We start from the raw sequence: 17,712 nt of genomic DNA on the forward strand, positions 1-17,712 counted from the left end.
GCGCAAATCAATTAAATTAAATGCTGTATGCTTTGTCTTTGAATGAAAACAATAACGACTGCATATATTATATGCAGGTGGTTCACACACTCCAAATTGCACTGCAATCTTATGTGTACTATTTTGAGATAATAAGATTGGCACCAGGTGTATTTAAATTCTATTGTTATTTACGTAAAACACACGTAGGTCTTTTATATCGAAACTTATTAATCCTATAAATCAGATCATTTGATAACAAATGCAGCTATTACGATTGACCTGTTGGCCGAAGGAAAGTGGTACTTGGGAAAGATTAATGCACAAAACCATGGGTTGGGTTACAATGTTTACTGACCAATTCAATATAAAATTTAAAAATATGAATTAACTTAGCCACAGTTTCTCTATAAGTGGAATAATGTTGAAACTAAAATTCGTACGACGGAAATCGAAGAGCTCATTTATCACTGAAGGTAAGACAATGTTTATGAGAGCGTTCATCTTGTGTGATGCATCATGGATGACAAAGCATTTTGAAATATCTTTTTAATAAAATTGAGAATGGAAATGGGGAATGTGCCAAAGTGACAACAACCCTACCGTAGAGCAGACAACAGCAGAAGGTCACCAACAGGTCTTCAATGCAACGAGAAGTTCTCGCACCCGGAGGCGTTCTTCAGCTGGCCCCTAAACAAATATATACTGGTTTAGTAAATAAATGTTTGTATCTAAGAAACTGCTTAATGAGGTATATAATGCTTTGATAAACAGATTTCAAGTTTATTTAGAAACTGAAACCTGAAATTAAAAATGGCTACCGCGGTGATATAATTTTTGAGATTGTTATGAGTTTATTAAAAATGCAGATAGTTATCTGTAACAGTTATTAAACTAAACTCCTATCGTGATCTTTGATTGTCTTTCAAAGATCATGAAAAGCGGGTGATACTTGATAAATAATCGAATGCTGACAAGCATGCATTTGGAGTACAGGAAGTCTGTGAGATTTTTTACCTGTCACATGATAGGTCATTTGCTCTCCAAATAACGGAAATGTTTTTACGTCACACATTTTGTTTTTATATTTTTTGTATATTTGATTTATAACGCAACCCGTTGCGAAATAACATAAAAAAAACTTTGAGAATTGTAACGCATGAGAATTGTAACGCAAATTGTTGTGAAATTACTGAAACCTTTGCGAAATAATGATTTTCACTTTTTAACTAAATTACAAATTCGTTGTATTGATGAACATGGACCTTAGTCAAAGAGTTGAGAAAGCATGAAACTTTGATATTTTATAGAAATGTGGACGAAATACAAATTAAAATATATAACAAGAGCTAAATTTGTTCACTCCCTTAAATTAGCTTAAGATATCAAGCGAAAATTGACCTGCAATGACTGTACGCGTCTGTATGTCATTAAAATGTTTAATTTTAGCTATATTAATTTACTATCAAATTAATTTTAATCAAAAATTTGATATAACGCTACTATTAATTTAAAACTTTTAACCATAATGACATGTTAACTATGAATTTAACTCTTCCGGGTCAAGCTTTCAAGTCGTAAACGTGGATGATATTCATATATTTAGCTTTTTTTTTTGTCATAGCGAAAATGACCATTAAAAAGCGCAAATGTCTTAAGAAAGAGCACATAAATGTACCGAGTCCATGATAAGATACCAAATCGAAGTCTTCAGCTGATATTTTTTGCTGAAACTGAATGTTAAAGATAGTAAACATACGTTTTTGTTCATTTGAACTGCTTCAAATAAAAAAAGTAAAAAAAAAAATGTGTAATATTTGCTACTGGAATTTTGTTAACTATTTTTAATCAAATGATTATTTGTAAAAGTCAGAATATTTTTGTTTTAAATAAATGTACTTGTATATATCAAATCTATTTTCAAAACGAAACAATTACTTTACCCGTTAATCGTGGTTGATCTTCTTGTCTTTACCTTCTTCGTTTCTTTTTTTTTTGTTTCGTACTTTTTCCGGATTTGCGATGTCTGAAAATAAAAATATACTTACCCGCGGACTTGACTTTTTTTACCGTTAGGAAGTCGCCGTCTGATTTGGAATAGCGATTCGATACGTTGATATGATTAGTAGTTTATTGAAAAATTACCCGACGTAAACCCTAAATAGATATACATTTTCAACAATGCCAGATATACATACATGTGCAATGCGTTTCAAGACAATATCATTGTATACCCGGTAATGAAGACTTCATTTTGATATAGGTTTAAATGAAATTGTCAATCATAACTTAAAAAAAACCAACAAAAGAATGAAATTAAAGCATTGTCCCGATATACTGCATGGTGCATCAGCTATTTAAATTCCCGATACCCCGGTTTAAATACGGTACAACATGAACAATATCCGGTGTACTGGATTACACAGTGAAGAAATTCGTGGAAATTAAGTCTTGTTTTATCTTGAACTGATATTGAACTGAGATTACAGGGTCTAGTAGAAGGGGTTTGGGGTCCTTCATTTTTCAATTCTTTTTTTTTTACGTTATGTTACTCTATTTTTATACTTCTTGCCCATTATTCTCTATTCTTAATATGAAAGCACATCGATATTATATATTCTTTTGTCCATTACAATTCTCTCTATTCCGTAAACCTCCATCCACGATCTCATATAATGTTTTCACAATGCATTTGTAGTTGCTTCACCAGAGTGTTCAGACGACGACGAAGACGATGACGACGACACTCGTCAGATTAAAAGCGCATATCGTAACACATGTAAAATGCTAGGTGTAACACCTGCATCCTCATTTAAAAACCAGGTGGCGACACCAGCTATTACCATGAGAAGTCATCCGACCGGACCTGCCGGAGTCAGAGCGATGGCAGTCGCATTAGTTGTAAGTAGTAGTTCTTATATGGCAAAAAATTATAAGCCGTGGTTCTTTGTTGAAAACCGATTCTAATTATGCTCATGTTCTACTCCTCATATACTGATATTTTGTGCTTTTTGAAGATAGTTGGATTCAGCAACTTCAGGATATGTCCATATATAAATTCATGTCTTTTTTTGTTAATTTTCATGCATGCGATCAACCCCATTAGGGATTCCTATTTCATTACTTATATAAACATATTACATTTTAAATGTCCATTATCCGACCTGTATCATTATAACCAGCATAATACACTATTAAATTTAACAATGAAAGAACTACTCTAATTGAAGAGCAATCACTGGGAGAATATAATATCTTTTTTTTCATTACTCATGTTTCTCATGATTAAATAGGACATACAAGTACATAGAACCCTAACTAGCCACGAAATATCAAATATCGTGGACAATGTACATGTTCATGTATAACTTTATATGAAAATAGTATTTTTATATGTTTTAAAGTAACACGACAAGTCCCATCTTAATGTATTTTCTATGTCCTTTGATTTGTTTCTTTTCAGGATAATCAAGTAGTGACTAGTTTAGATTTAGAAGACAATGGTCTGTTTACAGATGGTGCTAAATATATCGCAGAAATGCTCCATAAAAATAGAACTATCATAGATCTCGTAAGTATACTAATTTGTATAAATATACACTTTTAACCCCGTCTCATTCTCTATGTCCATGTTTCGATATGGCTTTAAATGTCATTGCACTAAAGACATACTAATATGGGGGAAGGTAAAGATCTTACAAAACATGTTTACCAACGACGAATTTTTTCATATATAGGAACCTGTAGACTTCGGTTGTCTTGTTTCATCTGTATGTTTTAAAACTTAGTTTAGCGTAAATTTTGTTGAACTAGGTTTAACTATTGTTTAAGGACCAACTGAAGCCGGCCTCCGAGTGCAAGATGTTTTGAAGATTCATTAAGGCCTTGACCTTTTTTCTGCTCTTTGGTTTGCTTGTTGCTGCCTTAATACATTGCGCCTTTCCATTATATATTCTATTAGACAAATCAACAAGACAAAACGCGACAAGCTTCAATTCGTTATTCCTCTTCGTAAGTTCTCTTTTGTTCATGAAACTATGTAAATTTGGTTTTGCATAATCTTATTTTTATATGTATAGTATATGTTTTAGAATATAGCAGAGAATTTAATTGGTACAGAAGGAGTACGTGCAATAGCAGACGTGTTACATGTTAATCATAAAATTACCTCATTAGATATATCAGGTAAGACCATTTAAAAGCATGGCGCCAAACACGTGCTCAAGACAGGTGAAACATATTTCGATAAAACGTCGGTCACGCGCTAAAACAAATCACGATAATGATGTATCATTGGTATATTTAAACGTATTGTAAATAAATGCATGCCCCTTATTACTATCAAGGTTAATTAGAAATATCAAAAGTGATCGAACGAAAAAAATCCGGTCTGCAATTATTGGTAGCGTCATCAAACTTTGAAATTGAAATGGTCATGAACATCCAGCGAAACAAACAAACATTACAAATGAATTGAAACTCCCCCCCCCCTTTTTTTTTTTATCTTATTCCCGTGTGGAAGCGAATATACTATAAATGTTATGAACAACTATGTGTGGTTGTGTCTTAGTGCACATGTTTTGACGATAATGTATTGTGCAGTTTGTCATGTCTAACCGCTTTAAATTAAACGAGGGGATCACATATTCATTTTCTAGTGACTTTCATATTTGTCTATTTCAGGACCTACCGATTGTATTTTGTAATTTGTTTTTGTCCAGAACATGCATGAAATATTTGTATATACTGGACCTCATGCAGACATCAGTCAGATTACCTTTACCAATGGTGAAATATACCAAAGCGATTCTCAAACTCATTAGTTGAAAACACAATGACAATTTCATGACATAAAAAAGGGGGAAAACGACAAAGAGACAAACAACAGTACACAAAACACAACATAGACAATGTATGGATAGTGTTTTTTTTTAAATTAGTTTATGCATTCACTTAATCTTAACATTATTGTTTGTTTATTCCATTTTTTTTAGGAAGTGGTTTAGTAGATACAGATGCACTCGTGCTAGCGGATATTTTGCAAGTAAGAGGAATACCATTTAATGAATGTCTATTATTTATTTTGAATTTATTGAACCATAAAATTAATTTTTGACTCTTCGCATTGAATCGTATGAATACACAACTTCAGAGTGAGAGTAAAAGTGGGTGTGTCGCCATAAAAATTGACAAAATTGAAAATAAAAGCAATACATTTAACCAATCAAAAAACAGTAAATTCACCATTTTTTTATTTTGAAATGTGTTAATTCTACACCACTTTCTTGTTATTACACTTATTACATTAATACCCCATGGTATCCCGTGGTATTGCTACTTATATAATTAGTTCTTATACATCAAGATTCGTCAAATACGAATGAGAACAATGTTGCATACCGTCATCTTTAACCAGTTTGTTTCTTTTTTTGTTTGTTTGTTATTTTGTTATTTTGTTTGTTTCCTTTATTCAGTGTTTATTGCAGGGTCTCTTAATTAATGTATGATATATTTTCTACCGAAAACAATCGAAGTATAACTGTTTCATTTCTTTCTTTCAGAACGCTCCATGTTTACGTGAATTAATTCTTAGCCATAATAAGTTTTGCGGTGAAGGAGGGATGATTTTAGGATCCGCAATAGGTGAGTTATTGGTAATATGGAAGAATGACTATAGTTGAGAACACGGATAATATTATAGGCACACATATAAATTGTCTCTCACCGAACTGTTTTTGTTATGAAGGACTAACATGCTAGCACAAAGCAGGGTTCTTGGTCATATCACATTAGCATTTTCACATCATAGATTTGCAGATTTAAACACCAATTTATCGCGCAGTACATACATGCCTTTAAACATTATGGTCACCTTTTGTGAGATCTCAGACTGTTGTTGATCAAAAATAGTGTTAAATCAAGTTATTGGAACAGCAACCTTAAAAAATGCCGCACACCAAAGACATACACAGACAAGGCATTCTGAGTGTTCAATAACGGAACAAAAAGATAAAAACATTTTTAACTCCCGTTACATATATATTATGTATTCGTTTATGTGATCTTGGTGTCAAATTGTGTTAAAATTGCTAAATAGACGATTACAAACTATTTCTTTGTTACAGATATTGCTTGTATATTATGCTTTGTCAAAGATTGCGAAAAATTTCGATTCTACATTTCAACGGGAAAACGTGTTGACTAATTAATACGGGAAATTAGCAAATCATTGCTACTACACACACTCCTCTAGTGATTTTTCACACTACATGATCATGTCTTTTAACAACTCTTTACACATATTACAGCTATGAACGATACCTTAAGAATGTTAGATTTGAGTTGGAATCATCTTAGAGGTAAAGGTGCCATGGCCATAGTAGCAGCATTACAGGTAATGATTAATATCATAATTATTTTGCAGAGGAAATACTCTCTATTAGTTTAGCTGTTAAAACTTAGTGAACATAATGAGAACTATTAAATAGAATAAAATGCGTGTAACTATCTTTTATTACACATGTTACAGTGCTAAATAATAAAATATACGTCTTAGGTTTAATTTCAGGAATATAAGCTTTTACCTTTTGTTTTATTTTGTTTGTGTCATGTTTGCGCATTCCTATTTTGGCATTCTTCATTTTCGTTCAACTTACGGAAACAATTTTGATATTCGGAATATCTCTTATATTTCAGAAAAATATTGGTCTACGCAAACTAGATATTTCATGGAATGGTTATGGCAAAGATGAATGTTTTATTCTGAGTCATGCGCTGCAAGAAAATACAACACTGAAGGAACTTGATATATCCAATAACCGACTGAATAAGGAAGCCATAAAACACCTTTTAGATGGAATACAAAATGGAGACGGTCTGGAAACTCTACGTGTAAGATGTTTTGTCATTTTTATAATAGAAAATACACGTATTTTACATGTTCCATTCACTAAATAAGCCTAAAAATAGGCACCTGTCTAAATAATGTTAGTGTATTTAACTAGCTGTTTCTGTTTTAGACCTGTTATAGATTCGAGGTAAGCTGTATTCGAGTCTCGGGTCCAATACAGGTAATCTCGAATCTATAACAGGGCTAATACAGAAACAGCCAGTTCATAACACTTTTATTAAATGATTTAAATGGTATTAATTAGAGTAAATAAGAAACTTACCGCGAAGAAGATACATAATATCATATCTGAACTTTTCTATAAGCATTCACGTTTATTTATTTTTGTCAACATCGTTATATGTATTATCTGATTTCTCCTCCCTATAGTTCTTAGTAGTATGCTATTACAATTTATTTTATTTAGCAAATATTAGGTGGCTGCGACGAAGAATAAATCCGACAATTTAACTATTATTGCTCTAGAATCGTCTGCGTTCTGACGATTGATCAACGGAAATGAAACAGTAAAAATAATCAGGAGTCATATTCGAAAAGTCTGACGTTACAAAAAAGTAAAATCACAAAAATACTGAACTCAGAGGAAAATCAATTCGGAAAGTCCATAATCACATGGCCAAAACACTGAACATCATTTGAAACTTTTTTTATGATATAAAGTTAAAGATATGAATGTATTTTATAGATAACGATATGCCAAAAGTTAAGTGATAAGTAAGCTTAGGCGTAAGAAAATTATAAATCGGAAGTAAACTTCCAGTTTTAGGCCATGAGTATTAACTCTGTCCGAAAAGCAATAACAACTCCTGATTTATATTGAAAGTATAACGGTACCAGTAATGCACATTTTGATTTATTTGTATTAGGGCTGATTTGCTCATATCATTTTTAATAACATAGAATATAATGCTAGCCTATCTGGAACTATTGACAAGTTTCATGACTTTCGGTTAGTTTATTGCTTGAATAATGGTAAACGGACTTACATTTCAAATGCATTAGTGCGAACAACTGTTCATACTAATACTAAAGCTTTGTTGTATGACACAAACTGAAACAACATAGCTGAACGGGAAGAACAAACTTAGATGTTGAAAATACGAGTTTTGTTAAATGTGCTGTTATAAAATTTTGGATTTCTTTTAAAAATCAAAGAATGACTCCGAACGCAAAGTTCTGAAATGTTGTCAAAATTGGAACCGCGTTAATGGTACTCTAAAATTTCACTTACAGATACGAGGTAATCCTGTTTCACCGGAACTAGCACTTGCCATAATAAAAGTAATAAAAGAGTCCGAGAATTGCCGGATACAGCAGTTGGACATGGGGGTTAGTATAATGATGGTTAAAGTATTTGAACGATTTGTTGTTAAATGTTTTCTAAACAATAAGTGAATTAACATTTTTCCGGAATACCTCAGACACCTTGCTTTGAATTGCTTTAACCTTCCCATAAAGCGAAAATAAAAATTTAGAAAATTATTTCTTTATCGATCATAATTTTGGTTTAATCTACTTGTAAATTAATTTAATTTCCAGGACATTGACGTCAACGAAGATTTTGTGTCCCTTGTGGATGATATAACAATGTACCGGCCCTTTGAAGTATTATATTCAAACGTGTTAAAACATGGCGGCTTACAAAAACGGGAAGTAGAAGGCATAGACTATAATGTGAACATGGTTGACGAACTTTTTAAATATATGCATGAAAATAATTACCGAGTGATAGATCTAATGAAATGGCTGGACAAAGATGGCAGCATGAGTGTTAGTAGGGACGAGTTTAAACAAGGGATGAAAGTAAGTTTTCATCTAATAACTTTCATTGCTTATCTATTTTATTTCTCCTGTTCTTTATACTTGAACACAATCTGCCACCCTCCATCCCCCCAAAAAAACCAACATGCAACAAAACAAACTGTGACAACAATAGTTCAAAATTAGTTTTATTTGATTTCTATTCTGGATGAATAACCTGGAAATGATTATGTATGAGATTTTTAACCATTTCTAAAGATATGTTATGTGGTAAAACTAAGTAAATCGCTTTAGTGATAATTTTAGTGTTTCCCTTTGTTATATCAGCACTTATGATCGATATGTGTATCGCGTTCTCATCTCACCTTTAATTGAACTACATTTTTTCTCACAATGCGCATGCGTTACTCACATTTACCATAATACGTATAATATGACCATTTTACAACGCTGTTTTAACAGTTAGTAAATAGGCGTAAAAATTCATTTAAAAATTAGAATTACTGGTAATATTTGGGCAGTTTCAGGAATTACTTGTATTTACTAAGTGCATCAGAAATTTCATGTAATTCCTAAATTTTAGTAATTACATGTAATTCCTAATTTTACCTATTTACTGTAACATATACATGTATATGCTATAAGTAAACCAGAAAAGAAATAGAGAAAATAGGATGAAATTAAATGCAAAGGTGAAATAAATATTTGTAGACATGATGCACAATATGATGTAAATCGTATATATATAAACTTATAATTGTCATTTTCAGCTTTAAACGTTGCGTAACTTATCACTTAAAATAGGACCTTGTCTATATGAATTAAGTTCGTAAAAAATAGAAGTTATTGTGGTTAATGCACTATAAATACTGATGAAGTAACATTCATACTTATATATATGCTATATTATAAGGTCTCTTGTGGAGAGTTTACCCATTTGTAATCATACCCCGTCTTCCTATTTCTATATCATGCGTTTTTAGTGTCACATAGTTCGAAATATGCGTTTTAATGTCACAAACGGAAAATTTACAGTCTGTGCTCACAAATTCGTTTTAAGAGTCACATAGTAGGAATTCTACGTTTTAATGTGACAAATGGAAAAAAAAATACAATCTATACTTCCTGCCACACATCAAACACATATACACAACACACAAACAGACACACATATATAGATATTATAAGAAGCTGTGGTATGAGTGCCAATGAGACAACTATCCACCCAAGTCATAATTTCTAAAAGTAAACAATTATAGGTCAAAGTACGGTCTTGATATGTATACTTACTGTGGAGTAACATTACAACACTATACAATTTCTAATAATTTCTCATCTTGTAGACAGCACAGTTTCCATTGACAGAATTTCAGTTAGACAAAATGGTAGACGAACTAGATATGGATGGTGATGGCGAAGTTGATTTTTCGTGAGTACTTATCACAAATGCATATATCTTGTATACGTTTATTGTCTTGAAACGCTATAAGCAACACAATGAAACAAAACATAAAAACCTCACTGACAACCTAAAGCATACATTAAAAAGTAAAATCACAAAACTCCGAGGAAATTTAAAACGAAAGTCACTAAGAACATGACAAAATCAAGTGCTCAAAAACATCATACTGGGATATTTCTGATTATTTAAAGGACCTAAGCCACACAATTGAAACATTGATCTTTTACAAATTTCCCCTAAAAATGTATTTTGAAAGCCCTTATCACATTAATCACTCTAATATGTATATTATTAGTTTACAGTAAAATTCAGAATGCAATGACTCTAGTTCTTTTTTCCAAATCCGAAACTCTTTCAAAACTCAAAACCCCATTTAACGAGTTTGAAATTGTACAATAATATACAATTACTGTCTTTTGCTGAGGTAAATGTGTGGTTTTATTGACTTTTGAAAAACTGATATTCACTGAGGCCAACGGCCGAAGTGAATATCAGTTTTTCAAAAGTCAATTAAACCACATATTTACCGAAACAAAAGACAGTAAATGTTTTATTCCATATTCCGAGAGATCTGAATTTTATGGAAACTATTTACCAAAACCAACAGTACATCAAACGTTTTTTACCAAAATTATACACGTAAAAGCACTCGACGTTTTGCGCGGTGAATATCCTTTTTACGCAGGTGAAAATGCTTATTTATTCAAAATCCCATTCATATAGAAAAACCTTCTAAAATTTTATCAATATGGAATAACTGTAGATATTAATTATTGTAATTTTCAATCTTATTCTCAGAAAATTAGAAAAGATGTTCGGTAGGTATTTAGATTATTCATGTGCTTGGTATACAATGTAGAAGCTAGATCTTGCTTATCCATTTTAGTGGTGACAGTTAAACCAGTAAGCGAATTAATGGTATGCTAAAAATGCTGTTTTTGCATTAAGATATGGTCTTTTCATTTTATTCATGTTAATAATATTTGACACCTAAAATTCACCCTGTTTACAAAGAAGATTGATTGAAACCACCTGAAACTGCCCCAAAAAAATAAGTAATTTATTTCAGGACAAAACGTGCAGTGGCGTAGCACTTCGAGGGTCAAAGTAATTTATATATTTTAGAGAGCATGACAGGATTTATTTTCAAATGTTACTGGCTTTATTTATCGCAAATAAGTCAAAACTAAGAGATTTTAATGACATTCGATTTGAAATGCATTTATGAATATCAAAGTTAAATTGAAGGTTTCTCAAACCAATTGAACAAGTCATACGGTTCATGAATGCGCTGCGTGTTTCCAATTTCAAAGACCAATTAGATGGAAACTGAACAGCTCTTGAAAGATCATCGTGAAAGAAACAACGAATTCGTTAACTTCTATAAATTGTGATATATGTGACATTTTAGTTATAAACACTAGTAAGTGAATTTTTATCTCCGACTAGTAATCGTGTTATACCCTCAGGAAATAATTAAATTCATCTACTGCGGAAGATTGAGTACTGTTAAGACAATTCGTTTGCAGTCAATAAAGATCAGTACAACCGTGGATTAATTCTTGCAGTAATTGTTATTTTTTTCACAGGGAATTAATCAACTGCATCTAAACAGGACTTAATTGACCATAAGACTAATATAATGTCTGAATAGTTCCAAAGTAACAACAAAAATGTCTAATTTTGTATTAACATTATTTTGTTCAGTCTTCGCATATAATATTGAGATCAAAATGTCCCTTCAAGATTAAGAGGCGTTTTTAAGAACACAGGTCAAACGTGAGCTTTGCCGCTATGATCTGAATTATAAGTTCCACTTCACGCTATTTGTGATTTTTATTATTGCAGGATTAATATTATATTGACCATATTTTAATTATTATTCCAATATTTGTTCTGTAGCATTTTATAAATGCACAAAATAATTTTAATTTTCAATATTGTGTTTGGTCAGTACCTTCAGTTTGTTTGTTTTAAGACCTAGAATTATTTTAGGGAGAAACAAGAGCATAGTCCATTTAATTTGCAATTTTTTCAATGAACAATTTTATCACTGCTATTAGTGAAATGTGGTAAGATGGTAGAAATAATGGTACAGAAAATGATCAGAATTAACTTCTAGTATTTATTCATTCATTAAACTAAGTAAATTTACAAAACATTTACTGTACATCGGTACTAACAACATTTAGAACAAATCATTCTAAAAATTCCCGTTAATAGATTTAGAAATTAAAAAAAAAGAACTTTTGTTTCAACTTCCTCAGACAAAGTTTACCCTACACCGATTTGGCTGCTATGTTCATATCCTATTTGGTCATATAGCTCTTTGAACTTTTTTGGGTACTTATAAAGCGTTGGCTTCCAAACCTCTGGCGTTGAGCTTTTCTGCTAAAGATAAACTTTTAAGGTAAATCCAGAAAAGTAGTTCAGATGTTTTTGACAGCAATGGGTTTATACCACTGCTGGGGAAAATTAATCCCCGAGTATTTCATTGGTATAATAGTAATTTACTTCGATACTGTCATGATTGATAGAAATAAATTTTTCTAAAATTGTTCGTATATAAATTAGCATTAATTGCCAAGAAACAAAGGTTTCATCTCCACCAGATATAGTTGACCTTACATTGATTTGGCTATTCTCTTGATGTCTTTTAAGGATCTATTTCTATACATCCTTGGTCTTCAAACATTTGTCATGGAACTTTCCTGATTTTGTTTACAGAAAAGCGCTCCTGAAGCCGGAACAATATGAAGTGTGGTCTGCTTTTTGTAATTTCATTTAGATATCTCGGATGGTGTGAATCCACATAAAGGGATTATTTTTTTAAATGTTTGATTAAATATGAAAAAAGGCGTTAATTTCACCTCATTTTGCAATTTAAAACGAAGAATATGAAATTCACGAAAATGTCACCTCAGAAATACATTAAAGTTAGCCTTGTATTTTCTGAAAATAATCCACACTTTGTCTTTGACATCTATATAGCGTCCGCGGCCTATAGTCTGAAACAGAAATTGTAACACACTTTAATTCAACATCTTTATAGTGTTCATGAACGTTTTTAATTTCCACGCATTATTCCTTACAGAGAACTACTTGCAGGCGAAAGGATATTCAGGCGGAGAATGAGAAGACGATTAGAAAGGGAAAAAGCAAATGCAAAACGCAGAGCAGAATTCAAAAGAACGAGTGTACTATTGACAATAGGAGAGCATTCATGACTTCACATAGTTGTATCATGTGACCATTGACTGTTACAATTTGAGAACATTCATAATTCACATAGTAGTATCATTTTACTATTGACTGTGACAATTTATACGCATTATAATAATCATAACCATTGTCTTTCATGAAGTGTTTGTTGAATAAACTACATCTAGGATGAACTTCGTCATTGTCTTCGCCTACACCTCCCATTTTAATTTCAGCTCAAATTTTAAATACATTGAATGCAAAGAGATGTTGCTTAAATATACGAGGATCAGTTTATTCAGGGCATACACATGTTATAAACATATAAGTGTTACAATTCTTAGATATAAGAAGATGTGCGCCAATGGTGTGAGTCCCAATGAGACACTTCCACTGGCTCACAAAGATAAACAGCAAACGTGCCAAACTATGTCAAACAAACAAGGCTTTTTCGTTGTTTAAAGAACTTTGTATGTCCCCACAAAATAAATGCAGTCTGACTTTCCCATACAATTTGCAGCAGTACTTGAGTTTTTACTATCTGTTCAATACCTGATGAAACAATGAATGAGTTTGAATACAATTGAAAGTTAACAATTGCAATAGTTGATAAAAGATAAAGGCATAACAAAACCATGACCAATTTTATTAAACTAAAATTATAAGAAAAAAAAGATAGCTTGTATAAAAGGGCAGCAGGCGAAACGCATTTAAAGAACAAATGTCAGCAAGCATACATGCCAAATAAAGGCAACAGTAGTATACCGCTGATCAAAATTCATAAATCGACAGAGAAAAAAACAAATCCGGGTTACAAACTAAAACTGAGGAAAACGTATCAAATATAAGAGAACTACGACACAACAGAGACACAACACCGAAACATAACACACACAGAAACGAATTATAATGTAACAATGGCCTTTTTCCTGACTTGGTACAGGGCATTTTATGAAAAATGGTGGGTTGACCCTGGTTTTGTGGCATGTCAAACCTCCCGTTTTAATGGAGGTGTTAATTATAACATTAAAATGACAACATTACACGACAGAGTTACAATAAATAAACAGATAAATGGGAGAAAATATATGACAGAGAAACAAACAAATAATAGCCATCCAAAGGTAACAGGTTAAAAATATCTTTATGCACCAGACGCGCGCTACGTCCACACAAAACTAGGCTCAGATGTTAACAATTTGAAAGCCATAACAACTACCAAGTTGAAGATCGCTGAGAACCAAAAGTTCCAAAAAGTTGTGAGGCCAAGCGAGACAAACAAACAAAATTTCACAAAACCCAGACCATCAAACTAAGATAGTTTTTAGCTCACCTGGCCCGAAGGGCCAAGTGAGCTTTTCTCATCACTTGGCGTCCGGCGTCCGTCGTCCGTCGTCCGTCGTCCGTCGTCGTCGTCGTCGTCGTCGTCCGTCGTTAACTTTTACAAAAATCTTCTCCTCTGAAACTACTGGACCAAATTAAACCAAACTTGGCCACAATCATTATTGGGGTATCTAGTTTAAAAATTGTGTCCGGTGACCCGCCCAACCAACCAAGATGGCCGCCATGGCTAAAAATAGAACATAGGGGTAAAATGCAGTTTTTGGCTTATAACTCAAAAACCAAAGCATTTAGAGCAAATCTGACATGGGGTAAAATTGTTTATCAGGTCAAGATCTATCTGCCCTGAAATTTTGAGATGAATTGGACAACTCGTTGATAGGTTGCTGCCCCTGATTGATAATTTTAAGGAAATTTTGCTGTTTTTGGTTATTATCTTGAATATTATTATAGATAGAGATAAACTGTAAACAGCAAAAATGTTCAGCTAAGTAAGATCTACATATTAGTCAACATGACCAAAATGGTCTGTTGACCCCTTTAGGAGTTATTGCCCTTTATAGTCAATTTTTAACCATTTTTCGTAAATCTTAATTATCTTTTACAAAAATCTTCTCCTCTGAAACTACTGGACCAAATTCAACCAAACTTGGCCACAATCATCATTGGGGTATCTAGTTTAAATATTGTGTCCGGTGACCCGGCCAACCAATCAAGATGGCCGCCATGGCTAAAAATAGAACATAGGGGTAAAATGCAGTTTTTGGCTTATCACTCAAAAACTAAAACATTTAGAGCAAATCTGACATGTGGTAAAATTGCTTATCAGGTCAAGATTTATCTGCAACAACAAAAGAAAGAGAGTTTTTAACGACCTCAGCTGGCTATACAACCCTTGCACAATCAACTGAATTTTGCAGAAATCATTAATAGGATAGATTGCCCTTATATGATAATTTTTTATTACCTTTTTGGTTTTTTTGGCAAAGTGGGGGGGGGGGGGGGGGGGGGGGTTGCGCAACAACAAAACTACTTCACAACTTTCTCATTACTTTGCATTTCTTGTTAGATAAATTTTACAAAAATTCTCCCCTGAAACAACTGTTGAATTTAAACAAACTTGGTTTAAATCACAACAAGGATATCCAGGGACCACTGTGTAGGATGACCCTGCCTGCCCACATGGCTGAAATAAAACATAGGTTTCAAATGCACTTTTTAGTATCTAAACGACAGTACAACAGTTGCGTTTATCATGCAACAATTGTAAATAAAAATATCAGGTGAGCGACACAGGGTCCTTGGACCCTCTAGTTTTTAATCAGAGTGAATTTTGCTAACTTCACAGCGAACAACCTTGCGTCAGATCCTTTTATCTGGTTACGATCACCAATGGTGTCTTTAGAAAAGGTTTCATACTCTGATTTTATTTTTTTGTCTTCAATGTGTGGTGGTAGTTCCTCGATAAGGTTTTTGACCATACCAGCTATATCATGAAGGGGTTCACAACCAAATACCTCATATTTTTCCAAATTTTTATTTTTAAGGCTGGCAAGAGGATTTTCAATTGACAGTGCAGGTGGTCTAGCAATTCCTGACAAAGTCTCTTGCAGCTTGTCTTTCATTTCCATTCTGTTCATATTTGACGTGTTGATTTGGCGTATTTCAAGTTCATATTCCAGATTTTGCTTGAGCATATTTTGAAAAGGGTTTAGATTCCCTTTTTAGCTCACCTGGCCCAAAGGGCCAAGTGAGCTTTTCTCATCACTTGGCGTCCGGCGTCCGTCGTCCGTCGTCCGTCGTCCGTCGTCCGTCGTCCGTCGTCCGTCGTCGTCGTCGTCGTCGTCGTCCGTCGTTAGCTTTTACAAAAATCTTCTCCTCTGAAACTATTGGGCCAATTTTTACCAAACTTGGCCACAATCATTATTAGGGTATCTAGTTTAAAAATTGTGTCCGGTGATCGGGCCAACCAACCAAGATGGCCGCCATGGCTAAAAATAGAACATAGGGGTAAAATGCAGTTTTTGGCTTATAACTCAAAAACCAAAGCATTAAGCAAATCTGACATCGGGTAAAATTGTTTATCAGGTCAAGATCTATCTGCCCTGAAATTTTGAGATGAATCGGACAACCCGTTGATAGGTTACTGCCCCTGAATTGGTAATTTTAAGGAAATTTTGCTGTTTTTGGTTATTATCTTGAATATTATTATAGATAGAGATAAACTGTAAACAGCAAAAATGTTCAGTAAAGTAAGATCTACAAATAAGTCAACAGGACCAAAATGATCTGTTGACCCCTTTAAGAGTTATTGCCCTTTATAGTCAATTTTAAACCATTTTTCGTAAATCTTAGTCATCTTTTACAAAAATCTTCTCCTCTGAAACTACTGGACCAAATTAAACCAAACTTGACCACAATCATCATTGGGGTATGTATTTTAAAAATTGTGTCCCATGACCTGGCCAACCAAACAAGATGGCCGCCATGGCTAAAAATAGAACATAGGGGTAAAATGCAGTTTTTGGCTTATCACTCAAAAACCAAAGCATTTAGAGCAAATCTGACATCGTTTAAAATTGTTTATCAGGTCAAGATCTATCTGCCCTGAAATTTTGAGATGAATTGGACAACCCTTTGATAGGTTGCTGCCCCTGAATCGGTAATTTAAAGGACATTTTGCTGTTTTTGGTTATTATCTTGAATATTATTATAGATAGAGATAAACTGTAAACAGCAAAAATGTTCAGCAAAGTAAGATCTACAAAAAAGTCAACAAGACCAAAATGGTCTGTTGATTTCTTTAGGAGTTATTGCCCTTTATAGTCAATTTTTAACCATTTTTCGTAAATCTTAGTTATCTTTTACCAAAATCTTCTCCTCTGAAACTACTGGGCCAAATTTAACCAAACTTGGCCACAATCATCTTTGGGGTATGTATTTTAAAAATTGTGTCCCGTGACCTGGCCAACCAACCAAGATGGCCGCAATGGCTAAAAATAGAACATAGGGGTGAAATGTAGATTTTGGCTTAAAACTCTGAAACCGCAGCCTTTAG

The 17,712-nt window shown here is 33.1% G+C and overlaps 1 protein-coding gene across 6 annotated transcripts in view; it reads left to right on the forward strand.

The window, feature by feature from the left end:
• LOC139486448 (leucine-rich repeat-containing protein 74A-like) overlaps positions 1 to 13,504 on the forward strand; it is a 29,651-nt gene extending 16,147 nt beyond the window's left edge. For 2 of the 6 annotated variants that reach the window (XM_071271329.1, XM_071271326.1), the window contains exons 3-14: positions 2,678 to 2,880; positions 3,443 to 3,550; positions 4,071 to 4,164; positions 4,974 to 5,023; positions 5,541 to 5,622; positions 6,288 to 6,373; positions 6,676 to 6,870; positions 8,123 to 8,218; positions 8,429 to 8,692; positions 9,994 to 10,079; positions 13,207 to 13,345; positions 13,401 to 13,504. In XM_071271329.1, the coding sequence (XP_071127430.1) occupies positions 2,678 to 2,880; positions 3,443 to 3,550; positions 4,071 to 4,164; positions 4,974 to 5,023; positions 5,541 to 5,622; positions 6,288 to 6,373; positions 6,676 to 6,870; positions 8,123 to 8,218; positions 8,429 to 8,692; positions 9,994 to 10,079; positions 13,207 to 13,339 (1,397 nt within the window). In that variant the 3' untranslated portion in view covers positions 13,340 to 13,345; positions 13,401 to 13,504. Of the gene's footprint in view, positions 1 to 347; positions 456 to 2,677; positions 2,881 to 3,442; positions 3,551 to 4,070; positions 4,165 to 4,973; positions 5,024 to 5,540; positions 5,623 to 6,287; positions 6,374 to 6,675; positions 6,871 to 8,122; positions 8,219 to 8,428; positions 8,693 to 9,993; positions 10,080 to 10,910; positions 10,931 to 13,206 lie in introns of those variants that run through there. The other 4 variants (XM_071271328.1, XM_071271325.1, XM_071271330.1 and 1 more) reach the window with 3 other exon arrangements.
• The last annotated feature ends 4,208 nt before the right edge of the window (positions 13,505 to 17,712 follow it).

Source organism: Mytilus edulis, chromosome 8 (genome assembly GCF_963676685.1).
Source record: "Mytilus edulis chromosome 8, xbMytEdul2.2, whole genome shotgun sequence".
In the NCBI taxonomy this organism is placed as follows: Eukaryota; Metazoa; Mollusca; class Bivalvia; order Mytilida; family Mytilidae; genus Mytilus; species Mytilus edulis.